The sequence below is a fragment of the Myxocyprinus asiaticus genome, chromosome 8 (genome assembly GCF_019703515.2).
Source record: "Myxocyprinus asiaticus isolate MX2 ecotype Aquarium Trade chromosome 8, UBuf_Myxa_2, whole genome shotgun sequence".
Taxonomy (NCBI): Eukaryota; Metazoa; Chordata; class Actinopteri; order Cypriniformes; family Catostomidae; genus Myxocyprinus; species Myxocyprinus asiaticus.
The window spans coordinates 42,066,905-42,094,895 of record NC_059351.1 but is presented as its reverse complement, the minus strand read 5'-3'; the positions used below and the strand labels follow the sequence as shown (position 1 = coordinate 42,094,895).

At 39.0% G+C, this 27,991-nt stretch overlaps 1 protein-coding gene across 3 annotated transcripts in view; it reads left to right on the top strand.

The window, feature by feature from the left end:
• Nucleotides 1-27,991, top strand: part of LOC127444566 (catenin alpha-2) — a 784,313-nt gene that overhangs the window by 653,582 nt on the left and 102,740 nt on the right. For all 3 annotated transcript variants that reach the window (XM_051704010.1, XM_051704011.1, XM_051704012.1), the window contains one exon: nucleotides 8,947-9,099. In XM_051704010.1, coding sequence (XP_051559970.1) covers nucleotides 8,947-9,099 — 153 coding nt within the window. The remainder of the gene's footprint in view (nucleotides 1-8,946; nucleotides 9,100-27,991) is intronic.

The following is a 27,991-nucleotide window of genomic DNA, read 5'->3' as shown; positions in this document are numbered from 1 at the left end:
GAGCTTCCCTATAATCTCAAAGGGGCCTGACCAGCTTGGTAGGAACTTTTTGGCGTTTCCCACCAGTTTAGCAAACTTGAAATAGAGGACTTTATCACCTACTTTATATTCACAGTCAGACGTTTTCCTATCTTAATAGGCCTTTTGTCCTTTGACACTGGTTTCCAGATTTGTTTGGGCCCAAGCAAATGTAGTTTGGAGGTGTTTGCGAATATCGGTCACGTACTGATGTGCAGTATATGCGGTTGCAACACTGACGTCTTCTGGACAGTACAGCAGATGCAGTGGGAGAGTCATTTCCCTCCCAGTCATCATTTCAAAGGGTGTGACCCACGTGGTGCGGTGTGGAGTAGACCTGATGGCCATCAGTACCAAAGGGAGTTTCACGTCCCAATCTTTGCCATTGCTGTTGACATACTTCTTGAGCATGCTGACATTGGTACGGTTGGTTAGCTCAACCAGACCTGATGACTGGGGGTGGTATGCAATGTGGAATTTGGCTTCCACACCCAACATTTCCCACATTGTTTTCATCACAGCCGCCATGAAATGAGTGCCTCTGTTCGAGTAGATTGAGAGAGGTAGCCCCCAACGGCTGAACACATGGTTCATCAGCACGAGTGCTGTGGTTTCAGCCGTGTCATTGGGTGCTGGCAAACACTCCACCCATTTTGTGAAAGCACAGGTGACAGTGAGGAGGTACTTGTTGCCTTGCGCCAACTTGGGTACTGGTCCGATACAATCCATCTGCATATTGACCAAGGAAACATGATTCCCTTGACCTGCAGTGGAGCTCGATTCAGTGGCCGAGAAGGATGGAACTGACAACAGATCAAACATCCCTTTACGTAGGCATTAGTGTCTTTAAGCATAAATGGCCAGTACGCAACCTGTTGGAGGGTGTAGTTGGTAGCTCTGTAGCTCCTGTGACCTCCAATGGGAGCATCGTGGGCATGTATTAGCATCATCCCCCTATGGTCGGTCGGAACGACCCACCGGGGTGGACCTGGACCATCGGGAACATAGACCAACAGGCCTTTCAGGTGTTGTTGTACCTGACAAAGAGCTTTTAGTTCTTTTGAGTCCTGTAAAGAGGATGGTAGGGCCCGTTGTGTCTGAGGTTCCATCAACACCTGCCGGATTGCCTGGATCACCGGGTCCCGTTCCTGCATGGCACTCAAGTCTGTGTCGCCCGGTTGTCGACCCAGGTTCACAGTCTGCAAGCAGTTTTGGGGATTTTCTTGGTTCTCTCTTGCCTGTCTATGGGTGAGAGCATTTACCGAGCAAGATAGTGGTTTGGAGAAAAAATTGTATGGCTAATGTGCATGCACATTCTTGAATTGATTGACAGGTGATGTCTGTATCTAAAAGGCGATTGGCTCTTTTACCTGTAAGGCAAGACTTCCTTTCTACATCTGTTGGACCGTTGGGTGCTTGCTCCTTGGTTGAGCATTCCAATTTTTCCCATTCATTTTAATAGAAGTGGCCCGTCTCTGCTAAATAGTCTCTGGTTTAGCATACTGTTCCAGCCACAACTAATGCTAATTATGCAGGTTTTTCTCTCCGTGGACTGCCGCTTTTAGTGTTGTGTCGCTTCTATGCTTTACTAAACTTGTCACGGCCCCTTCCACTTTTAAATCCTCAAATCTCTCTCTACTCATTTGACGTGGCCGTGCTGTCTTTGTAGAAATTTGTGTTGCAAATCATGTAAAAAAAGAATACTTCTGCACAACCTCTAAGAGACGGGCTTCAAAGTTATCCATTTTAATGACAGGAACCTAGGTAACAAACAAAGCTGGCAAGTGTGATTGTAAATAAAAAATGTCACGTCCAAACCACACCCACCATTAATTTGAACCAATCATCAATGGTGTTCTACCAGTCCTAAGTCAAGAATTTCAGAGATGTGCGTGAACAGGAGAAATACCACCAGACAAACACATTGGCACACCTCGAAGACTATATATATATATATATATAAATAAATACAATCGCATTTAAGATACTTGAATTCACTGTACATGGAACTTCTGTATAATTATTCATCACAACCACTTCCTGAGACAGCACGCAGGGGTTCTTTTGGTTTGGCCAAGAGCAAAAACATTTAAATCAATCCTGAAGCATTAACCTAAATGCCATCTCTCCTGAGCAAGGAAATTATTTCTTTACCTTTTTTTTTTCTTTCTTTTTTTTTTTTTTTCTATCTCTGCCCTAAGACTTTTCCAGTAATTGGTGAAGGGGAGGGGCCTTTGCAATGGAACTTATTTAGACATTCAGTAAGATCAAACAGTCAGCCTCTTTCCAGGTGTCATCTTTAATACCAAATAATAGTGTTGTTACTTCATTTTGATTCATATTGGCTGCTTTCTCTGCTTAGCAAGTACACCAGCTTGTGTAGCCTGTGATTGCCCTTGACATTTTAATACAAAACTATGAGCTCTTGACCCAAAGGTTCTACTGCAGTGAATCCAAATGAAACAATATATGATTGTTAGACAAAGTTTGAGCCAATCATAATTTACTTTTGAAAATTGAACACGCACATTTTGTATTATTTTCTGTGATTATTAAAGGGATAATATACCCCAAAATGAAAAGTCTAAGCATTTACTTTCACATTTTCTAAACCCATATGACTTTCTTTCTTCTGTGGAATACAAAACATGTTAGGCAAAATGCTTAAAAAAACAAAAAAACAAAATGCTTCAGTCACCATTCACTTTCTTTCTTTTTTTTTTGTCTTGGAAATTATTTTATGAAGCAGAATAGGAACAGAAATTGAACAGAATAATGAAGGGCTCTTGTTTTCTCAGATTAAGAAGTAAAACATCTGTCGGCTTTGTTCTGAACCAAATAAATAACAGAAGATCATCGAACTTCATTGCCGATTTGACTTTCAATCTCTATGGAATCTGTTTTCATGTCGGAGCAGGTGCTTAATCCTAACATATACAGTTTCCTGATTATAAGTGAAATCAGCAAATAAAAGCTAACCTCATCTCTTAAGATCTCCCTCATTTGCGACATTGAAAGGCTTTTCTTCCAAGCTTTGCTAAGTGCACGCTTTCCTCCTATTTTGTCTTTGTTTCCATCTGAATTTGACTTGAGTTTGCTATGCTGCGTTTTACCGTGTTGGGCCTCATATATTCAGATAGAAGACAAAGGCAGGCCTAATACAGTCGTAAAAACCTAACTCAAGCCCCCACCTTCCAAGTCGTAAATCTTACTGATAAAAATCGCGCCAAAATCAAACAAAGGGAGTCCAAAACAGACTACAAATCCATGAAGCCTTGCTCACTAAAGGATCGAACTCTCAACTCCTATTGGATGAGGCACACAACAGAAAGTCCCTCAAACATGACATCATCAGGAGTTGAAATACCTCTGAAATGCTTCCGGGATTTGCTTCCAACGACTTTGTTTGCAACGTGTGGACGCAGCTCTTCGCTGCTCTCCGGTGCAACCTCGTGGCACAAGGAAGTAACGTCCGACTTGAAACTGTGGCCATACAATCTCCATCTCGCTGGACGAGTTGAGATTACTCTGTGTTCAACCGAACACTCTAACGGATCCGAAGGAGACCGCCGAGCAATTCGCATCTTCATCCGTTTGCCTACAGAAGTGAAGAGATTAAAGATTTCTCTTCCATCTTCAATCAAGTCGACATTTCTGAGTTCTCCGCCAGCCCGCCGAGAATCAACAGCCGTGCCCGCCGACAGAGCGTTGAAACGGCCTCCCGTCATCACACGAGCCTCAAGGAACCGGGTCAAAGTTAAAGGACGGAGGAAAACACATTCTGACTGTGTCCTCATGCGATTCAAGTAAGAGGTTTACGTCTGGGCAGAGATAGAATATTATAGCGTGTTATTCTTGTGTTTCAAGGTTTTTGCTTGTACAGTTTACGGACCGCCATGTCCGCTCCTTATTAATACTCAGGGTATTAATTATCACAAATTTGTTTTGCTGTATTGTGGTCCAACCAAATTGGATTGTTGTGCAATTTCGCCATCACGGGTGAGACAGCAACTGAGTTCATCCATTAAAGAGTCAAGTAACGTGGGACTTTTACGAGCCCCGCTCGTAAAACCGCGTCTCTGAGTGATAAACTGAGAGCTGCTTTCTCTCCCACTATCGCGAAATCGGCTTTAGGGCTGTCACCTCTCTCTCTCTCTCTCTCTCTCTCTCTCTCTCTCTCTCTCTCTCTCTCTCTCTCCATACTAACCTTACTGACACACACACACACACACACACACACACACTGTCACACACACACCTTATGTGTTATAGGATTATTTTATTTCCATATCTAATCATATCACTGTTTAGTCTGTAGTTGTAAGTCGGAAGTTTATTGACTGCATTGTATTAATTATTAATTGATATTACTGCATAAATAAACTTTGTTTATATTACAAAGAGAAGTGTTTTGGTTTGTTTTGCATATGCCTGTGTCATGCTGACGGGATGTCAGTGCTCGGATTCAAACCTTCATTCATTGTTTTTTCTGGAAAATTGATATTCTTGGGATGTCGATTTTCCTAAGAAAACAATCTAATATTGAGACTGTTTTACTATTTGGTTATTAGTCGCTGATTTCAGGGTGGTGCCCCGTCAATGTTAATCCTTATTAATATTCTATTGATTTTTGATAATTGATAATTATCTTTGATGGTTGTTGAATTTGAATGATCAATAAGCTAGTGTTAATTTTAATTAATGTTTCATCGATGTTAACAATTAACGATTATCTTTGATAATTGTTGATTTAAAGGATTAAAAAAAAGCTAACATTGATTCTCATCAATGTTCTATTGATTTTAATAATTAATAATTATCTTTGATAATTATTACTTTTTGCTAATAACCAAACTTGCTCCTAAACGTAGCGCACTACATTTACTGGAGCCCCATATGAGGTTTTAATGAGTTAGATTCAATTAATTAATTTAAATATTAATTAATAACTAAAGAAATAATTATTAATTATTTCTGATAGTAACACTGATCTAAACAACCAGTAAAGCCCTACAACCGGCACGTCTGTGCCATATGGATGAACAGAACAAAGAGAAGTAATCAGGAAGTTAGAAAGAGAGAAAAACAGGGAGGAGAAAATGATGGGTATGATCACAAGATTTGCATTTTGTTTTTTGTTTTTTTGTTGTTGTTTTTTTTTTAAGTCTCTCAGAGCAATTTAAGACAAAGCACTCCAACCTCAGTGTTTCTAATTTTTGGCTAGCTGTTTTTGTTGTCTGTGAGGAGCCCACCACACACTCCATTTGTCAAGCTTTTTTTTCCAATTTTGTCCTGAGATTACATGGCTATAACTTCAATTCTCAATTTGAAAAAGACATTAGACATCAGGGGCTTCACTGTGCACTACTTGTTCTCTTGCCAACAGTAGCTTTAACATGCTTTAAAACAGTTTAAAAAATGTGTTGTTGGAACATTTAACAGGCTTTTTTAGCAAGGGAATAATATTTTTGATGTTAAATGTTGGCAAACATTGTAAAATTTTGATTTTCTAGTTGGCATGAATTAAACGTATTGGCTTAAATGCCCTCTATAAATCTGTACAACTTTTGTGGAGATGTTCATTACAAATCATTACAATTACATTCATGGTTTATTTATTTTTTAAAGCACAGTGAAGCTTTAAAGACAATAAACAATCACATAAAATGTTCTTACATTTATTGTATTTGGAACTTCTGTATAATTATTCATCATTACCACTTAAACATGCTGGGATATGCCTTTTGTTTAAGCCATTATTAACGTGCAGTATGTTAAATAAATTAACTGGCTCCAAGTACAAGTCTGCAACCTAAAATTTAATTTTTTCCAGTAAACAGGAATTAATCTTGCTGGCATAATAACGATGGTAAGACTCAAGCGGAACTGACCCCATAATGTCTTGGTCTCTGTCAAAGGAAAATAATTATGGCTTAAATATTCTTAGTAAAAAAAAATAAATAAATAAATAAAAAGCAGAGAAAGATGACTCTAGGCCCCTCTCAAGCTCTGTGAGAACTGAAAAAATTATTTTAAGCAGGGGTGGGGGAACTGAAACACAGTCTGACCCAATCCCAGTTTAAGAATATTAATATATTCAAATACTAGCACAATAATGGTCTTCATTACCATGTAGTTCCTGTTTCAAACATGACATGACTCATGTACACACCGTATCTCAGTTTTTTAGGGCAGTACAGTATCTTCAGTTAGTTTAAGCATTTAAAAATTATATATGCTGTATTCCCCCCCCCCCCCCCTTTATCCTTTCCATTTTTCCTGGGGTGGCACCCAGACCATTAGGAAGACAGGCACACATCCTTTGCCAAAGGTAATTAGAGACAGAGCGGCAGGGTTCATTAAAACATTTCAATTAAATTATGGGCACATGGGGAGAAGGATCATTACCTACAGAGTGTGCTCTTTTCTTTTTTTTTTTTTTTTTGAATTTCATGCTCAGGTGGTCAAGAACTGCTCTACAGAGTGCTGCACATTGATTGAAAAGATGATGTCCTAATGTTTCCATGGCCTACTCCACACTCTACAGTTTGCCCCTAAAAATGCATTCTACCTGCACTTATAGGGGCCGTATTCCACACTTTTTTCCCCCTCAAGTCCTCTTATAATGTTCCTCAAGGTTTCTTGTACAACAAACAGTCATTTAGTTCTACAGTACATGATGCTTTTACACTATCTCTCTGACCCTTTACAAGGTTTACTAGGGGTGTAACCGTTCAAATTTCTCATGGTTCAGTTTGTATCATGGTTTTAGGGTCACTGTTTCGGTACGGTTCAGTATTTGCTATGTTCAGAAAAAAAATAAAAAAAAAATAATAATAATATTACTTCAAAATCCAAAGAATACTCTATTTGGTAAACACTTCAACAGTTTTGCCCTTAACAAAAATCTGTACTTCACTATAAAAGGAATAACCTTGCTATTAAAATGGATACAAGAAGGAATGCATTTTAATGGCATTAATTAAGTGCATTATTGATGCTCGCATGCTCGATAGATTACAGCCACACAAGGAAACGGGAAGAACTCATGTGTGCGTTTTAAACCCTCGCTCGCATTTTTTTACATAAATTACCAGTATACGGCACTCGCGTCGAGCGATGTCGGCAAACAGTGCCTGTTTTGTCAACTTTTTTTGACCATCGCCGTTTTAATTGACTGCAAAAAGAAAATGTTTCCAGAAAGGAGAAATGCATGGGGCTTCTCTCTCAGCGAATCGTTTTCTCCACTTGCCATTTTCAACTACACACAATGTGTGCAGAACTGTGATGTCATCAAGTTGAAACACAGATGGAGCTTGTTTATCTACAGAGCCATAGAGGTGCATTAGCGGAGGTTGTAACTGTGCCTGTATATTTGACGCTTTGTTTCCTTCACCAAACCTTGTGCTCCAGATGCGTCATTAAACTTAAGGTGAACCGCGGCGCCAATGCTTACCGAACCGTGTGTGGCAAACCTTACGGTTCATTTTTTTACCGAGAACCGTTACACCCCTAGTTTTTACACACTCGCCAGATGGATTTTCTTTGACCATTGTGCCATATTTCACTATATTTCCGCTTTAAGTGCCACATATTTAAGATGCCATGTCAAGTTAAAAATCAGTAAAACCAAACATCTCCGTAACACTTTTTAATAAGGTTTTATTTGTAAACATTAGTTAATTAAAATGATTATTAATTAATAATTAAAATGAACTAACAATTTGACCATTAATCTTTGTTAATGGTTATTTCTACATATACAATTTGTTACATTAAAATTTGTGCATGTAAACAATAATAAATGCATTATGAACTACCATGAACAAACACTAAGCAAGTGAATTTTAATAAATTAGCATTAACCAAAATTAAGTGCAGCAAAATAAATAAATAAATACAATATGGTTCATTGTTAGTCCATGATAGCTAATGCATTTATGTTTACAAAAAGAGTATTATTGTAAAGAGTTACCAGCGTCTCATCCATGCCGTGTTTGTCATTAATGTGGGTTTCTTTCTGTGTTTGCGGGCTACTGAAATTGCTGCAGACAGACTTACAGCCACACCATGCTTCATGCTTAATGTGTGTCTTTATTCTCAAACCACACCTCTTTTAAGAGGACCATGTGATCAAACACACCTAAAACTCATTACACACAACATCATATTACATCCTCCTTTCTTAAATTAGAAAGAAAATTACATCACCACATCAACAAGCATTAATAACCACAATCATGAATCATGATATACCATCACAAACACTGTTATAAATACAATCAGAACAGCATAAAGAGTAGTCCTTCCACAGGATGACAATCATAATCAGATGAGTTTAAAATGCATATATCATCAGTTGATGTCAGTCACTATGTAATATAGTCTTTAAATCTTACTGGAGGTCTGACAGTTCTTCCACTTCTTGTGCAAATTGTTGATTCCTCATTGACACATGGCAAAGTTGTTTGTTCAAGATTTTCCTCAGATACAGGTGATTTGACAATGAATTAGTGGTCACTGGATCAGACCGGTCTGGTGCCACTGTGTCAAATAGATCATTATCACTGCTTGGATTGAACTCAACAGCTCTGAATACCTCTGGATGTATCTTTCTCAAATTACATCTATTTCGTCTAAAGATCTGACCATTTGGTGACTGGAACATTTATGTAAAAGTGTATGGGAGTTAATGTGCCTATAAACACACTTTTCTGTTCTGTCTGTCTAGCTAGAACACGTCTTGTATGAACGGTCCAATTGACTTAATTTAGCACATAATCTCTCTGGAGCAAATATGTCCAACCTGAAGCTCACTTCTTTTAAATGTCTTATAGTAGTATGTACCAGTTCAAGTGCTGGATAGGTTTGTGGTACAGCAGCTGATCCCAGCTCTCTCTCTCTCTCTTTCTATCTTTTATTCTCCAGCTAAGGAAGGCTGTGATGGACCACATATCTGACTCTTTCCTGGAGACCAACGTGCCCCTGCTTGTGCTGATAGAGGCAGCCAAAAGTGGTAACGAGAAAGAGGTGAAGGAATATGCGCAGGTGTTCCGCGAGCATGCCAACAAGCTGGTGGAGGTGAGTTATGTATATCAACCCCACGTCTTACCCAGCTCCTTCTTCTCATTCAGCCAAAGCAGATGATGCTTATCTAGTGCACCACAGGCCACTATCAGTCAGAGCACGAGATGGCCTTTAGGAAGTAATCCACTAAGCCAAGGCAATTTAATGGCAGAATATGATGCAGTGGAGCTCAGTTCCATAATGACAAATTTGTGTTTGATAACATGGATTAGGAAATGACAAAAGGGATTTTTTTTTTTTTTTTCTCTTTAATATCTCTTGTGCCACGACTTCAAAGATGCTGTACATTCTCATTATGGAAAAGACATATGGTAACTGAGGTGCTGTAAAAAGACGGAAAGAAAAAAAAAGATGCTTATCTGAATGGTGGTTGAAGGTTGATATGTCAAAAATGCGAAAGGGCAAGAATATTTTATACTGAACAGTGAACTTTTCTGAAGCATTAGACTGTAGCCAATTTTGAGTGAAACAGATAAGTCTGACGTGCTCTCACAAGCACTTTCTTCTTTGCCGTAGTGCTCTTTCACACACAAGTATGGGTGCACATACTGTACATTTACCTATGGTAGCTGTCAAAGTGGGGACATAACATAGATTTCAATTGTTTAAAGAAACGTGTAAAATGTAACTCTTTTTTTTTTACCTTTACATTACATAGATTTTTACATTTACTGAGGAAGTTGTCATGTGATGATGCTTGGGTGTTGCAGTGTCATTGTATTGTGTGGTTTTATTGTGTTTCTATGCGCTTGCTAGGGTGTTCTGAGTGGTTTCTAAGGGTATGCTTACTTTTCCATGTCAAAAGAGCCCACCGCCAAGTCTCTATGATATTCTGGCACCTAGATATTGTTGGGGGAAACAGCTGGGTCCCCAATATGGATATTGAGGAATAAAAACTCAAAGTCAGGTTTGCAATCAATTGAGAGAGAGTTTACTGATTGTTCTTTGCATTTCCAATAAGCATCACATGTCAGTGGGATCCAGTAGTTCAGAAAGATGGAGAAAAAGAAGTACACATTCAAAAAAAACAAAAAACGTTCACAAGCAATTATAGTCATATGTTAATTGAATTAGAGGTGTGACAGTACAACACTTTCTAAGATTCTGATAGGTCACTTCAAAAATGTTAGCACTTTACAAATATGGTCTGTTTCCACCTTCGTACAAACAATAATTAGTTATCCATAACATTAATCAAGTTCCCATCATTGGTTTTACAGAACTAATTTGCAGATGTCATGGGTTAGCTATCAGTTATGACTACTTCTCTTTCTCTACATCAAGAAGGTACCAAGGAGAGCAATTAACATTCTTTGGGGTTTTTGACTATGGCAAAGTCACATGTTAGAGGGCATCATAAATAATCCAAACACTGAATGATTTAGACATTGCAACTGGTAGGTGTTATCTCCTTCCCAGGACTGGAGGCCTTCTCCCTAACATTGGTGGAATGTAGGGCCTCACCATCTGCAGAAAATTAGGACAGAGCACGGAGAAAGACAAAGAGCACACAAGGCCTAATACGGCACAAAGTCACCTAATATGACAATAAAATCATAAAGAAAGTTGATGTTAAAGCTCAGTGATATGTTGTATGCAATGGTTGCTTTTACAAACCATATAAAAACAAGGATAATAATAAGATCATAACTAAAATCTCTCTCCCATTCCATTAATAATGACTGAATTAAAATAGAATCAAATTGTTATAGAATAGTTGATTAATTATGTAATAATTATAACAGATATACATTTTTGTGAATAAATGCAGTAGAAGATAAATGCATATTCTCCAGGAGCCGGGATAAATGAATAATCACTGTTACTGCATTTCTGGCATGGGCCAGACACTCACCCCTCAGATGACATACATGTTACTTGCACCTTATTGTAAAAGGAAAACAGAACATTGATTAATATAATAAGAATAAATGAGGATGATAAAAGATGAGATATAACTTGTAAGGGTAAAAAGGAATTTAATATTCACCCCTCCAATATGGCTCGGCTCCCTTCTTCAATCTAATTCTAAGGTTTTTTGGTTTTGTTTTATTTATTTTTTGTTTGCCAATCTACAGTCCACCAGGCCAAAATCGCTAGTCTGATCTATGCTATATTATGTGTCATTCATGACCGTAGCACAAATTACATGCTAAAATGTAATACTTAGGGTTAAGCTATGGTCACACCAGGCTTTCAGCATGCAAAATTATTTCAGACACTGCAGTGGACAGGATATGATGTCACACTCGAGGGCTTCTGGTTTTAATAAAAAATCACAAACAACAAATTAAGATATACAGTATTTAGAATGTAAATATATACCATCTATCCACTTTCCTGCAACAATAAAAAAAATGTATTATTTGTATTTAGCTAAGAGGTCAGTGTGTGATGTTTCAATCTTCTGTTGCTCACACGTCTTGTCATCAAGCGATTTCACAAGTTAGAGTTCACCAAATTTTTTATTTTGCGCACAGCAGAAGGTAAAACTCCTATCCATGACTTGCGTTTCCAGTCTCCCCTGTTCAGGCACGTTTGAATGGAAGTGAAAGGAGCACAAAGTGTAGTGTGACCACAGCTTTTGAGGTTTTTCAAATTCCTTTTTTAACTCTTATGTATCTTATTATATATATAAATATATTATATATATATATATATATATATATATATATATATATATATATATATATATATATATATATATATATATATATATAATTAGTAGTGCTAAGTCAAATGCCATTATTACTATATTATATGTATAGTACATTTAAATTGTAATTACATACTAAACCAAATCATTAACACTAATCACCTGAAGCATGTACTGTGATACTTTTTGCAATAAAAGGAAAAAAAAGAGCTAAAATAAATAAATAAATAAATAAATAAATAATAATAATAATAATAATAATAATAAAAATACACATAAAAATGTATATTTATCTACTGTCTGTTACTAACCCTACCCCTAAAAGAAAAGTCCCCCCCCCAAATAAGGATGTCCTCAAAGAAGGAGGGTTTGTCAGATTCAGCTTACTTCTGGGAACAAATTTATCCCCAAACCACAGCCAAATACAAACACACACACTCAAAAACACACAGGGGACCTGAGGGGAGTGAAGCTCCCTGACTTCATCAAAGAAAATGTTCCCTCACTGATATGATCTCGGAATAGAGAACCGGCTTGTGTGTGTTCCTGCAGCTGATCAATAGTCACTGATTTCTGCCAGGGTCAAGGAGCCTGGTGAAACAGAGGTCATCCACCACAGCTCTACTCTGACGCAATATCTGCCCTGCCTCTCTCTGACTGTGTCTCTCTCTGACTGTGCTAACTTCTGCTTGCTTTCACTCACACATTCCCTTGCCTTTTTTGTGACATTCCTGTAATGTTTTACATTATAAAAGAGCTGCCAATTTAAAAGGTTATTACATTGTTTGCAGAATTGTAGCACAGCTTAGATGTAGGTTATTAAACTGAACCTGTTGAAACTTTTAAATTCTCTTTCTCTCTCACTCTCTCTGTCACACACACACACACACACACACACACACATATTCAAACAAGAGCACAAACACACCAAACCACACACATATGAAGCTACTGTCAATGAAGAAGGCAGTGTAGTGTTGTAAACTGTTTTTGTTTCATGCACTATCACTCAGTAACCTGTAAAATAAAATATGTCCTTATACAAATATTGCATATTCCGATATGCAATACTTTGTTCTATCCCAGTTTTATATGCAGAAAAAAAAACTGAATAAGCCACCCGTAGGTTGATTCCCTGAAGAATATTAACAAACTGGCACTGTGGTGCTATCAAAACATTGCTCTGTTTGATCACCCCGACAACTTCAGGCTAAACTAGTGACATGAGTTTGGGGCAGCACTACCTATTTGTCCAAACAATGGAAGACTGAGGATGGAGGAGTTTTATTTGGTGCCGCCAGTGGCACATCAATTACAGTTCACCTTAAAAGCCAACATGGAATGCTGTTCGTAACCCATTTTAAGGTAATCTGGCTTATTTTATAGTAAAACAGGTTATTCAATGAGAAACAAACAACAAATAAATAACACTGGACTTGATTTTATCTATTGCAAATTGCAGAATGGTCTCATGAACATGTAAGGAACAGTATGTGTGTTAGGAATTAAATTAAACTGTCCACATATCTACACCATTAAATGTAAGGAAATTTTATAATGGAATTAGTCGCATTCGACAACCATTATAAGAAAGATAAAGGATAAATTATTAGATTATTTGTCTAAATAAAATTCTCCACCATTAAAATCATAATACAACGTCTCGTCTCATACCCGCTCACAATTTCTATTCTAAGGAATTTAATAAGGGAATTAGATTAATTCACTTATTGGAGTAATATTATTCTCATGGCTTATTGAAAATAATGCCACAAATATTTTAGGTATAGCTTTAGGGCCAGATCTTTGAAAAATCAATTGACGAGATTATTTATCAAAATATACCACAGTCAAATTATCTTTGAATACAAACAAGACTTTATTGCTAATCTAAACATAAAACTAATCTAACACATACAAACATAAAACAGGTTGGTGAGTAAAGTGAACAGCTTGACTGGAAATGATCAATACAGAAAAAATTTACTTTACAGAGTCCGTAGGCAATGCCTTGAGAACCACTGTTACTTAATTCAGTCTAACTCATTTTGCAATCGGGTAACCCAAATTATATTAGAGAGACACCAGTTCTTTCAACAAAGTCTGGAGATGTACTTGTGTTTCTTTGTGTTGCTTGGTTCTTTGGCTCTTGTAGAAAGTTCAGGTGGTTCTGTCGATGTTTTTGGACCTCTTGTTAAGATCGAGGATAGTTTGTTATCTGTTGCGTCGATGAGTGATGAGGGCTTCGAATCGAGGCCTTCCACATGGAAGACTTGTGACTCCCATCACGTGTGTGTCCTAGTGCAGAGAAGAGAAGTGCTTCCTCATAGTTTTACTCCGAGCTTTCCTGGACTTCTACAATGCACGAAACTTGAGGGACAAGAGGCTACAAGCCATGAGGGCCAGGGCGTGGAGCTGAAGAGGGAGTGGAGCAAGAGAAGAACTCAGAACTCAGAACTCAACTGGGGGTTGTCCAAGCTTGCCTTTTAACCCATTCGGTTTCTTCACACCCCAAAGAGGCTCTAAGTCAATCAGAGGTGGCTTTTCAGAGTCACATGGTCAACTCCCTCCTTCCTTTCCAAAGATGATTTACAATCATTTGTGTAAAGGATTCTTAAAAATTCCCACTCGAAGTAGTACATGGTTTAACCATACATTATATATCTTGGATACATAAAAAATATATAAAAAAATAATTAACATAAACATTACTGAAATGCAGAAAGAATCTCAACGATAGTAAACATGATGTGCTTTATCTTGAATAGTTACCATTCTTAGTAAAATGACACGAGTAATACAAGATTAAAGGCTATAAATCATCGATTTGTCAGTTATTAAAATGATCACAGGTCATAACATCATTTTCAGAATTATCTAGCAAGGCTAAATATGATGTATTTAGAGGGTTAACTCAGCAAAGTACTGTGAATTTGTGTGAAATGTTCCTGGATTAAGATGTTCCTGTGTCTTGGTAATGAGTTTTTTAGCATGTTACACAGGAAATGTCTCATTTTTAAGTGTTTGTGTGTTACTAAATGAATGAAACAAAGGGACTTCTTTTTTAGTTGCTGTTTGCAGAATAATGATCAGAGAGGATGTTTCATGATTAATTTGGAGCCTAGAAAATTGGTTATTGTCCAGAATAAAGAGTCATAGAATTGCCGTTGTGTTGTTCATTGTAATTCAGGAGGATCTCACAAGGAAAGCTTGTTTAACTCTGTGTCTTTTATTGCCCATCATCTCTGCCCCCAAAGCGGTGGGGGTCCTCTCTAGAAGATCAGTCCTCCAGTCATGCGAACAATTTATTAACATGAGTGTTTACAAGTATGTGCTATCTGGACAAGTCTCTTTTGTTTGTTTTATTGGCCAAATGTGTTTCATCTCATTTAGCTGGGCCATGCCAGACTTTAGGGAGCCATTTTGTCAGCTCTTAGTTTTATGGCTCTGAGGAATTTCTGGTATTCTAGGCCATCTTGGTGAAATTCTGTTTTAATTCTTCTTAATTTCCTTCTGCCAGGCTACTCCGATCCTACAAAAATTACGTGACCGTGACAACATTTTGGCATAACACGTTTGGCTGTAGTTTGCCAGTGAAATGTTCAGCAGGGGGTGCCAAAAGAGAGTGAAATAGTTTCGTAATCAAACAAGGTGAATGTTAGATGGAGGCTTTAATGAGTAAAATATACCTCCTTAACCTAAAACTTTAACCTAAGCCCAACCATACATCCTTACCTCTAAACTAATGCCTGAACCAACTGATAGTGTCCAAAAAGCAAATTTTCTGAAGCAACCACGTCATCTTGTGTCGCTTCTATGACAGTCTCGTGTTATGTCACGTGTCAGCTTGTGTGCTTGACTGGTTTCAAACCGTGGTCTTCCGAGTTTAATGTCAAACACTCTATGAGGTGAGCTCCTGCGCAAACCAATCACTTTGAAATGTGTGGGTGAGTCTGTAATACAAGCATATTAGTTTTTTTAAATGATGAGTTAGAGTAAAAGTGTCTTGATATCATAACATAACAGTGTGAGTAATTGTGCGAAAAATTTGTGTTTATAAAGTCACAATCAGCCGTTGTAGTCATAATTTGTGTGAAAGTGAATAAAACACACAGTTGTTGTAGCGCCTCTAGTGGTATTTTCAGCAGGAAACTGCAGCGAACGTAGTATGTGGCACGTAAAAGTCAGTTTGCACAAATATAATTATAGCAAGTTCATTCTATATGAATAGGTTGGAGAATTTATTTGTGCAAAGTGGGTGTTAAATACCACAATAGTCTTTTTTCAAATAAACTGTCAAAAGGTAAACTTATATGGCAGTGAATGGGAGACCACAGCAAATATAATTTTTGCTTAATCATTTTACTGTACTTTTTATTTTACTTTATCATTCATAAAATTTCTGAGACTTTCCACAAGAGGAAAACAATATGGAGGATGACACTAGCAAGAGAGAGGATGCAAAATTTATGGTCACTACCTCAGCAACTGTATAAAACCCTTTTTTCTTTTTTTACTAATTCCAGGGTAATATATCACAAAACATAATGTTGTAAATTTGCACTAAATAAAATAATATTAATAATAATAATAAGAAGAATAGTAATAATAGTAATAATAATAATATTTGCTAGATTTACACTGCTAAATAAGGTGAAAACAATTTTGTTTCTTTTTGTGCATTATGCAGGTAAATAGAGTAAATTTTTATTTGGTGTTGTTTGTAAAGCACTTGTTAAGTGTTTTAAGTTTAATAAAAAAAAAAGATCCATAAAAGATCAGAACCAGGAGCCTACCTCCGAGAAGGACGGGACTCAACTGGTGGTGGTGGTGGAGGTTGCCATGTTAGCACACTGAAATGCAATGTGATAGATTGTGAGCAGACTAATAAAGCATTGGCTTAAATGTGATTGGCTAGGAGTTACCTGGCTAATGGTGCGATGATGTACAGCTGCTAGTCTTCCCGCTAGAACTACACTGCGCTTACATTTCTATCAGGAATACTCGCAGACTTGAGTGAAATTTAAGATGACAATTTTTTGCTGAATATAAAACAGAAATGTAATGTCTCTCTTTGGCGTAAGCCCCGTCTGGCGGTCCGAAAAAGTTGTACTCGGAACCGTCATGTCCTGCCGGAGATAGGAGGTAGGGACGAGGAGCCTACCCCAAAAGAGAGAGAAAGTAGAATACTACCCCCAAAAGAGAAGATCCAGTCAGGTATAAACCAGGTCTTGTGTTAGACTTTCATTCTGGAGAAGAGGGGGAAAAAAGAAAGAAATGTGAACACCTAGATTTCAAATGAAATGCACAATATCTCTGGCATGGTTGTGCAATACCTTTGCAATAGGAAAATTTGTGCGTTTTTTTTTTTTTTTTTATTATTATTATTTTATTTTTTTATGTTTAATTTTATCCTTGTCCTTGAGTGTGATTTTGGGCCCCTGGTTGTGCAGAATCTTTGCCAAAGATGAACATTGTGGTATAAGGCCCTACGTTAGGCCAGAGTTGTTGTGCAGTATCTTTGTTGAAAGATATACAACGTTTGATTATGAAAACCCTCCGACGAGGGAAGAGTTGTTTGAATATCTTTGCTGAAAGATAAACAAGGTAGCATAAAGCCATACAATAATGGCGACGTTGCATGCAATACCCTTCATTGAAAGAAAACTACATTTGATTATGAAAGCCCTCCGACGAGGGAAGAGTTGTTTGAGATATCTTTGCCGAAAGATGAACAACGTAGCGTAAAGCCATACGATAATGACGACGTTGCATGCAATACCTTTGGTTGAAAGAAAACAACATTTGATTATGAACCCTCTGACGAGGGCAGACATTGTTTGATGGTTATCTTTGCCGAAAGGTAAACAACATGCATAAAGCCATACGATAATGGCGACGTTGCGTGCAATACCCTTCATTGGAAGATATCCCATGGGGCATAGTCTGTGGAACTCTTGGAAGCGAAATGAGAGAGGGAGTCAGCGATTACTTTGAAAAACCCAGGAATGTGTCTAGCTGAGATAATGAAGTCGCAGGAAATGCTTTGCCATATCAGACGTCTCATAAGGGACATGAGGCTAGAGGAGGACCAGCCTTTATTGATTATAGTGATGACTGCGGAATTGTTGCAAAACTACGACGCGTTTCATGTCCAAAGGGAACCCCATATAATGCTGGCCATGATGATGGGATAAATTTCAAAGACAGCGGATGAGGGAGCATAGGAAGCTATATTGAAAAATTCATCCTGCCATTTCCCTGTGAACCATGATCCTAGAAAATATCCCCCGAATCCTACGAAGGGAGCCACATCTGTGAAAAGGGACATGTCGTCAGGAGATTCTGAATTTTTTATTGTGAAAAAAGGAAATGCCATTCCAGTGATTTAATAGCTGTGACCAGAAGAGGAGGTCCGAGCAGCAGCCGTCATCGATTGATATGATGTTGGAGAGGTTGTCTACGGAATGGGCTAGTGTGAGGTGGCGGGAAACGAAGGAGCGGCCATGAGGAATGATGCGCATTGCAAAATTGAGGTGACCTAATAGGGACAAGAGATCGCGTTGTGAGACCCAAACTGACCGGAGAACGACGTGCGAATAGACCTGATCCTGTCGAATTTATCTTTAGGCAGGGAAGCTTGCATGTTTAGAGAATCGAGCATGATGCAGAGAAATTCGAGAGATGTGGCGGGGCCCGTGGTTTTTTCACTTGAGAGGGGAACACCCAACTTGTGAAAAAGCTCGACAGATCGTCCAAAAATAGGGGTGTGGGCAGTGGGGTGATCAGGTGTAGTACAAAGGGGAGCTTAAAGTGATTGAGAAGGATCCAGCATAGGCCTTCCGATAGAGAATTAAAATGTGAGGGCTACATCTGTATCCAAAAGTGAGTCGGACAGCAAAGTAGAATTTTGACTGCCATGTGACACCGGAGAGGGGCCAGTCGGCATGATTTTGAAAGCGTCTTTGATATCTGCCTTTTTTTTTATTTTATTTATTTATTTATTTTTATATACATTTTAGTCCATAAAACCAGCAGACCATGCATGGTCCATGACATGCAGCTCCAGTGGACTGAATTTCGGTATCATCTGTGAGAACACCTATCCGGCACTGTGATGTCCAGAGGGACGAATCCTACTGCCTGCTGCTGACGAGAGCTGCCCTGAATGCAAAAAGGCTTTTTTTTTTTTTTTTTTTATAAATATATACATACATTGAGTAGAGCAAAAATGAAAACATTGATAACTTTAAAATCAATAAGGCATTTGGCAACATAGTTGAAGAAATAACAAAAGAATTAGGAGGGAGCTATGACTTACCAGCAGGAACAGAAATTAACAGCAGCAAGATGAAATTGAGCTTGATTCGGCACAGGTTTTATCCAATGATTGCCAAACCTACTTACCTGCACTAAATGTAACATCCCCGACCATGTGCATTAAAAGTGAATAGCATCATACTGAAATGCGTTGATACTTAAATTAAAAGTAATGTAGTTAGGCTGTTAAACTCATGAGCTTTGAAATTTGGAACATTGATAAAGCCCCAAAGCTTGAAGATCCCCATTGATTGAAACATGGTTCGAACAGAGATGAAAGTGAATGATTTATGAAGACATATGATACCAATTTTTGCACTTTAAGGATGCCTGAATGAATAAAAAAATAAAACTTAAATATGCCATGAAATAGGAATTACCCCCTGATGACCTGATCATATAAGGTGCAAAATGCATTACGCTGGTAATGAAATGATCTGATGAATAAAGAATGCAGTGTGGAGCCTACCGCTAGGTGTCAGAGGCATGCCACAATGTGGTGCTTCCGATGAGAATGTGGAAATATGTGTAGAGTAAGAAAACACTGCGTTTTCCGAAATGGCATTAATGCGCCCTTGAAGGCGCTCGGGTAGAGAACACCGCTCGAGATGTTGAACCGAACGAAATGAGTTAATTATTTCACTAAGGACCCTTTCTCAAGACTTTAGTGAAGGCTATATTAAACTGTGATGCCATGCTCCCTCAGAGTGCCCACATCATGAGCTCTGCCTGAATAATGATCTTAATTCCCCGATGGGGAACACTCGGGCATGCAACACGATGAATGACATGCGAGTGAACCTGACCAAGTTACCCTCATGTGATCACGCTGTGAACGCGTGGTTGTCTGCCGTTACTATGAGAGCGAATGCGCTGTTGACATGAATTATTGTCTTTTGATATTGATGCAGATGTGTTATGATGAACAGACAGCATAGGCAACAGAAGGCCTAGACCCATGACTAAATCTGAATGCATTTGATGGATATGATAAGAACTGATGGAAATCAGCTGCTGCCTGAGCCGATGATTTTGACAGACTTGGCGAGGAGCGCATTCCTTCCGTGCCGGGTTGTGCTTTCCGATTGAGGATGCGGTGGCTCAATTGAGGGAGATCTCCTAAGTGAATGAGGTATGGATGAAGATCCGGGTTTGCTGATTGTTTACTCCCCTTGGGTTTGATGTGGGCAGAGGTTGAGATGAAGAGACAGCACCTTTGGGAAGGGAAGGCAGGATTCCATAGATGTTCTGTGCACTGGTTCGCCTGTGGCCTGGAGAGGTCGGAACATGTCTATTATGATTCCGAGAGGGCGCGATCCCACTGAGAATCCGGGAATTTTCAGATGTGTGTTGCACGAGGACTGCTGATTCTGGATAAAAGGTAAGGAGCAGCGAATAAGTCCGTGTCCATAGCTGGATGTTAGCTAGTCAGAGAGCGAAATGGACTCGATGTCAGACAGTGCTATAGAATGATATTGCCGTGTTAGCACACTGAAACGCAATGTGATAGATTGTGAACAGACTTATAAAGCATTGGCTTACATGTGATTGGCTAGGAGTTACCTAGCTAATGGTGCGATGATGTACAGCTGCTAGTCTTCCCGCTAGAACTATGCTGCGCTTACATTTACAGTGACCCTTTTGCTAAAAAAATAAAAAAATAAAAAAAACAACCAAAATGAAATGTTCAAATATAACTATGTTTGAATTTACCATTTTGATGGAAAACGAGTTAAATGTCAAAGCTGTCACTCAATGGCAACCGTTTGGGTCAGTCTCAAAACCATAAAGGTCGAAGGTCATGATCAATACTCTTATGTCTACAGTATGAGGACCATTATTATGGTTACATGATGTTTAAATCACTGAGGTGTCTGTTCAGGAAAGAAAACATAGTCAATTAGTGAACAACATGTGAGCATCGGAACATCTTGGGAATAGCTTCCTCCCATGAGCCTCAGCTGATACGAGGTGGAAAAAAAGCAGCTAATTACCAGATGTATTATTTTCTTGGCCTTGAAAGAGAAGTGGAATGAAAGGAAAAGACAGAGAGAGAAAGAGCCCAAGCCCAAGGCAGTGCAGCCACAGCAAGCAGACCTTGTGTGTGGGTGTAGTGAGATATTTATGATGTGGGTATGGTGACCTTAATTAGCAGAGATTGCATTAGAGGGATGGACTTGTGTTAATAAAACAAGGAGACTGGAGTTTTGCTCTCTCGTTTCTTGCTCCCTCTCTGAATTTCCACTTGTGACATCACAGCATGTGGGACAATAATTGTCCCTTTTATTGCAGATGGACGATTAGCAGTAAGCAGTAGAAAAGCTAAGCTAAAAGACCTGCTAACAGATCTTGCAGTTAGCCTTGTGTGCTGACACAATACCATTTTTTTCTGTATAAAGAAGTTTCACCCTGAAATGAAGATTTTTTCATAATTTATTCACCCTTATAACATTCCCAAATAATTTTATTTTGTCTGTGAAACACTGAACGAGATCTTAGGCAGAATGTCCGAGCATCTGTGTTTTTCATACAATAAAAATATATCGTGATTTGTACTGCCAAGCTCCAAAAAAAATAAATAAAATAAATAAAAGAACCAAAAGTATCATATAAGTAGTCCATATGGCTTGAACAATATTCCAAGTTTTCTGAAGCTATACCATATCTATCTATCTATCTATCTATCTATCTATCTATATATATATATATATATATATATATATATATATATATATATATATATATATATATATATATATTTTATTTTTTTTATTTTTTATTTTCTATTTTTTTTATTGAGGAACAGAACAAAATGTATGCTGCTGATGCATTAAACCAGTTAATTCATTAGTGCCAAATGGCATTAGGTCAATCGCAATATGGCAAGTTTGAAAAATACAACTGCAAATGAGATTCAAGAGCTACGGCAGAGGGAAAAATTATGAAAGACTACTTTTACAATACTTTGAGTGCTTTCGTTGTATGGGAAAGAGCATTTGGATATTTTGCATCTCCATTTGTGTTTCAAGGGTTTGGTACGACATTGGTGGTGAACTATTCCTTTAAATACCAACTTGTAGACATTAAAAGAAAGAAACGCAAAGCTAGTCCCAAATCACTCATGAAGGCCAACTGGCAGACAATGCATTGCAATAAACTCCTGTTTCTCACTGGCCCCTCATTACTGGAGCATTCATGCATCATTAAATAGCGACCTGTCACAACTTTCTGTCTTTAACATGCTCCATAACTGATGCCCTCCTAAAATTATTTTGTGATCATTAACAGTCCCTCCTCCATGCCTTGCCTGCACTGAACAAAACTTTGACATGCTTTTATTAATGTAAGAACAGGCTATAGGACATCCCATTCAAACTGAGATGAAGAAAACATGTCCTTTTATAAGAGTAAGAAAGGCTGAAGGGACAGCGGAGGTCGCAGGGATGTCATGGTCCATCATTATTCAATTAGTGGAGAGCCTTCAGTCCTTCACATTGGCTCTCGGCCGCCAACATACCCCTCGAAACGAGCCTCATTTTGGTCTACATCCTTGAGGCTTTTCTACAGCGTGTCTGCAACACTCTCCATGCTTCTTCTTTTTCTCTCTGCTTATATTTCTCTCTTGGTAAACTTGCATCCTGTCCCCACACTGTGTTTGTGTTAAACCAATCAGTGTGTGTGGGATGGGGGGTCCGTCTCTGGCCTACATTATGCACATTGCAAGTTGCAACTGTCGAAGGACATGAAAGGTGAAAAAAAAAAAAAAAAAAAAAAATATATATATATATATATATATATATATATATATATATATATATATATATAAAATAAAATCACTAAAGCCTACAAACAGGTGAAAGTCCCTTAAGTCTATCAGGAATGTTTACGATAGGACACCATTATTTAGTTGCCCATGTCCATGTATTTAAGCTCTCATGTTTGCCATTGTCGTTGGTCAGGTATTGTGTTGGTGTAACGTCGTGTCATTGTTCTTTCATGTCAATTTGTTTATGTCTGTTTGTTTTCACTTTGGATTTACGGTTTTGGATATATCACTCTTCATGTAAATAAACACTGCACTTGGGTTCTTACACTTCATCATCATCGTCTGTTCCTGCCTGTCACTGCTAGCAATGTTACAGAATACCTGACCTCCAAAATGAACCCAGCAGTTCAGCTTCTTCGTTTACGCCAGGGGAATCGTCCCCTGGAGGATTATGTCGAGGAGTTTTGTGGACTTTGCTACCTGGTGGATTTTAATGAGATCGCCCTCAATTTTAATGAGATCGCCCCTTTTTTCGGGCAGGCTTGAATGAGCCTGTCTATTCAATGATGCCTGGAGGTCGGATAACTTTCAATCTGGCTCAATACATGGATTTTGCCCTGCAACTGAGCGGTTCATCTTTCACTGTAGGAATGGCTGATGAGAAACTATGCACTCCTACAGTGACTGTCATGTCAGAGCCGTCCACCGTCATGGCCGCCTAGCCAGAGTTCCTCGTCATGGTCGCTGAGCCAGATTTCCCTGTCATGGTCGCCGAGCCAGAGTTCCCCGTCATGGTCAACGAGCCAGGGTCCCACGTCATAGTCGCCGAGCCAGGGCTCCACGTCATGGTCGCAGAGCCAGGGTCCCACGTCATGGTCACTGAGCCAGGGTCTCACGTCATGGTCGCCGAGCCAGGGTGCCACGTCATTTTCGCCGAGCCAGGGTGCCACATCATGGTCGCAGAGCCAGGGTCCCACATCATGGTTGCCGAGCCAGGGTCTCACGTCATGGTCACCGAGCCAGGGTGCCACGTCATGGTCACCGAGCCAGGGTGCCACGTCATAGTCGCCGAGCCAGGGTCCCACATCATAGTCGCCAAGCCAGGGTCCCACATCATGGTCGCAGAGCTTGCGCAACCTTCTGCCCTGGATTCCGAGTCTGCTCCATGCCATATCACAGCCACACCTGAGTCTGCTCCATGCCATGTCACAGTCACGCCTGAATCTACTCCATGCCATGTCACCACCAAGCCTCATACTGCTCCATGCCATCTCACAGCCACACCTGAGTCTGCTCCATGCTATGTCACAGCTACGCCTGAGTCTGCTCCATGCCATGTCACAGCCAAGCTTCAGTCTGCTCCATGCCATGTCACAGTCACACCTGAATCTACTCCATGCCATGTCACCACCAAGCCTCATACTGCTCCATGCCATCTCACAGCCACACCTGAGTCTGCTCCATGCTATGTCACAGCCACACCTGAGTCTGCTCCATGCTATGTCACAGCTACGCCTGAGTCTGCTCCATGCCATGTCACAGCCAAGCTTCAGTCTGCTCCATGCCATGTCACAGGCTCGCCTCTGGTCAACGCCTTGGCTCTTCGATCCTCTGGCTACGCCTTGGCTCTCCGATCCTTCGGCTCCACCGGGGACCTCCATCCCAACGGCTCCGCCTTGGTCCTCAGCCCCACTGGCTCTGCTTCAATCTTCCGATCCCCCTGCTCCACCTTGGTCCCCCGAGCCTCCGGTGCAGCCTTGGTCCTCCCTGCCTCTGGCTCCACCCTGGCCCTTCGAGCCTTTGGCAACTCTCCAGGCTCCAAGTTCTCCAGTTTTGCCCCTCGAGCCTCTCACGGATCCATCTTCCATGGCTCCACCCCTCGAACCTCTCACGGCTCCACCTTCCATGGCTCTGCCTGCCTTCATCGAGCCTCCCTCAGCTCTGTACCTCCTGGGTCTCTGCCTTCACAGCCTGTCTCGCCAGGCCATGCCTCAAGGACCGCCACCCCCCCCCCAGCTCCCTATTGTACTCTGTTAGTTTTGTTCATGTTTTATGTTCATGTCTTTTATTTTGGAAGTTTAGTTCCTGTTCCCTCATGTGATCTTGTCATGTGATCCTGTCATGTGTTTCCACTGTTCATGTATCTTGTTTATTAGTCTATTGGTTCATGTTTTAGTAGTCTTGTTATCTTGTTATTAGTTTAATCTTGTTATTGGTTGTCACTGTCATGTGTTTGCCCATGTCCATGTATTTAAGCCCTTATGTTTGCTATTGTCGTTTGTCAGGTATTGTTTTGTGTAACATAGTTAGTCAAGTCAAATCAAGTCAAGTCTTTACTATTATGTTTTGTTTTCACTCTGGAGTTATTTCATGTTTTGGATCACACATCTGGTAAATAAACTGCACTTGGGTTCTTCACACTTCATCGTCTTCGTCTGCCTGTCACTGCCAGCTATGTTACAAGTTTAAAGAAGAAGAAAAGCATGTTTCAGTTTCTTTGTTTTACATAAGGAGCAATATTCCGAATAGATGAATACTCTATGGAATATTTAAACCTTTATGAAGCATTTTAACTTTTTTTCAGAATAAAGTATTAATCAGTTAATTACCTTAATTGCTGATATGAATATAAATGTGGTCAACTTTAAGAGACGGCTAGACGAGCTCCAATGTGAAATCATCACTTTAGGTCAGGAATTTAACATCACGCTCAGGTTTAGGCTATAAATAAATACATGGGAATCATTATGTGTGAATCGTGTGATACATTAACATAGACATTTAAAGAAGTGGAGCATGTATATGATGTTGTATCTTAATGTTACACTTGATAAGCTCTAGACACGCACAATTTACAGAGACCGCAAATGGAGTTAAGACCGTGCCCATCCGATCTGAAATCACAACATGCACATTTTCATTCATAAGGTTTACACATTAGAAATATTGAAATAGATTCATAAATTTGTTGTAATTTTGGATATGTTTATTTAAAATGTCGCTTTATCCTTGTGCTTTTTGGATAATCAGTCAAACTAATATTTTTTTATATTATTCGAATGAATCCGTTATTCGTTTTTAAGTCATTATCTATGCCTTTCCGAATAAGGTATTCGGCTTTGGGCACATCCCTAATATATATATATATATATATATATATATATATATATATATATATATATATATATATATATATACTGGTAATGTAAATGTTGTGAGTTTGATTCCAACTATAGATCTATGACCTCTGAACTGGACCGTTACTAAAACAACCTTTAAGATGGAGGTCACAACTGTGCCCCTGAGCAAGGAACCTCCATTGGAGTTACTGTATGGGGGCAATATGTAAACGGTCCGCTATCAGTTGTGTTCAATAAGAAGTACCCGCTGTATGATAAGTAACAAGGTTACATCACTTCTTCAGTACATTCACCAATGTATTACTCTGTACTTGTTGTTTTAAATCCATATGGAATTCTTTCTGAAGTGGGACACAAAATGAGATTAGGCAGACTGTTAGCCACAGTTACTTTCATTGTGTGGTAAAAAAATATGCAATGAAAGTGAATGGTGAATGTAGGTAGTGTTCTTCTAACATCACCTTTTGTGTTCCATGGAAGGAAGACAGTCATACATGTTTGAAACAACATGGGGGGTGAGTTTTGGGTGAACTATCCCTTTAAGTGTTCAAGTAGAAGGAAAGGTTTGAATTTGCAATACCCTCTGTGGAGCTCTGGCCCGCATTTGTATGCTTTTGAATCTCCATAACCTATTTTTTATCTAGCAAGCTCACAGGGGATGCTATGCTAGAGAAAAAGTTTTCAGCCAGGCTTCAAATATCTCAACTCTCAGGTCTCGGGAACAAAACTCCCCAACATAATTAATTTATAATTTTATTTTCACACATTATACAGTTGCACATATACAGTGAAATTCTTTTTTTCACATATCCCAGCTAAGCTGGGATCAGAGTGCAGGGTCAGCCATGATACGGCACCCCTGGAGCACATAGGGTCAAGGGCCTTGCTCAAGGGCCTAACAGTGGCATCTTGACATCACCCCTTGAGGATGACTCCACACACACTTATGCTTTTCCTCATTAATTTGACGTCTCAGCATCCCTTGTTTTTGTGTAATCTGTTTGTATCCCCTCCCATGATAACATTTTATCCTTCTGTAAAGCTTTTGTTTGCATATATTTGAATGTTATCTTTTATGGATCACTCCTTTTATGTCCCGCTTTGCCTCCCCTTTGTGCCGATTTATATTCTTAATTTTGTTTTTGCATTTTTCATTACTATTTGAATGCTTCATTACTATTGTTTTGTTTTCTTGCCTCTCTGTGGATTATTTCTTCTTTTTATGTTGCAGTTGAATAAATTGTAGTGTTAGTACAGAGTAGTTGCAGCAGTGTCTGAAATGTAGTGAATGCAAATAAGGAACCAAGAGTCACTATTACCTAGTGAACTCCTGCACAGTAAAACTGTGATTCAGATTAGCTATGCCACCTATTGAGAGTCATGATTGTTCGGATATTCTGTATTACAAAAAACACTTTGTTCTAATTAGTACCTTAATGACTTTGATAATCATTTGCATATTAAATTAGTATTAATTAATTAAAACAAATGAAGTGAAATTAGATTGATGTAAAACATAGCTAACCATCTTTGCACAAGTCACTGTTTTAAATTATTCCTGTCTGGATGGAGTATTGAGGCTTTTCTAGTTATATATTAGGAATGACAACAAAACATCAACAAACAATATGAACTTTTAATGGAAACGCACTTTTTTATTTTATTGCATTGTGACCATTTCTTGAGACTGTCTAAGGTCAGTTATTGAGGTTTATTGATTTTTGTTGAGGTGTGTGGGGGGGAGGGGGGGAGGGGGGGAGGGGGGAGGGATGGTTTACGAGGACTATTTCTTAGGTTACAAATTGGTAATTACAAGGGTAGTATGCTATAAATGTGGTTTATGAGGACATTTCTAGTGTCCCCATAATTCAGATCTCTTAAAAAACATACTAAACAGGGCCTGAGTAGCTCAGCGAGTATTGATGCTGACTACCACCCCTGGAGTCACGAGTTCGAATCCAGGGCATGCTGAGTGACTCCACTCAGGTACTCAACTCAAACTCA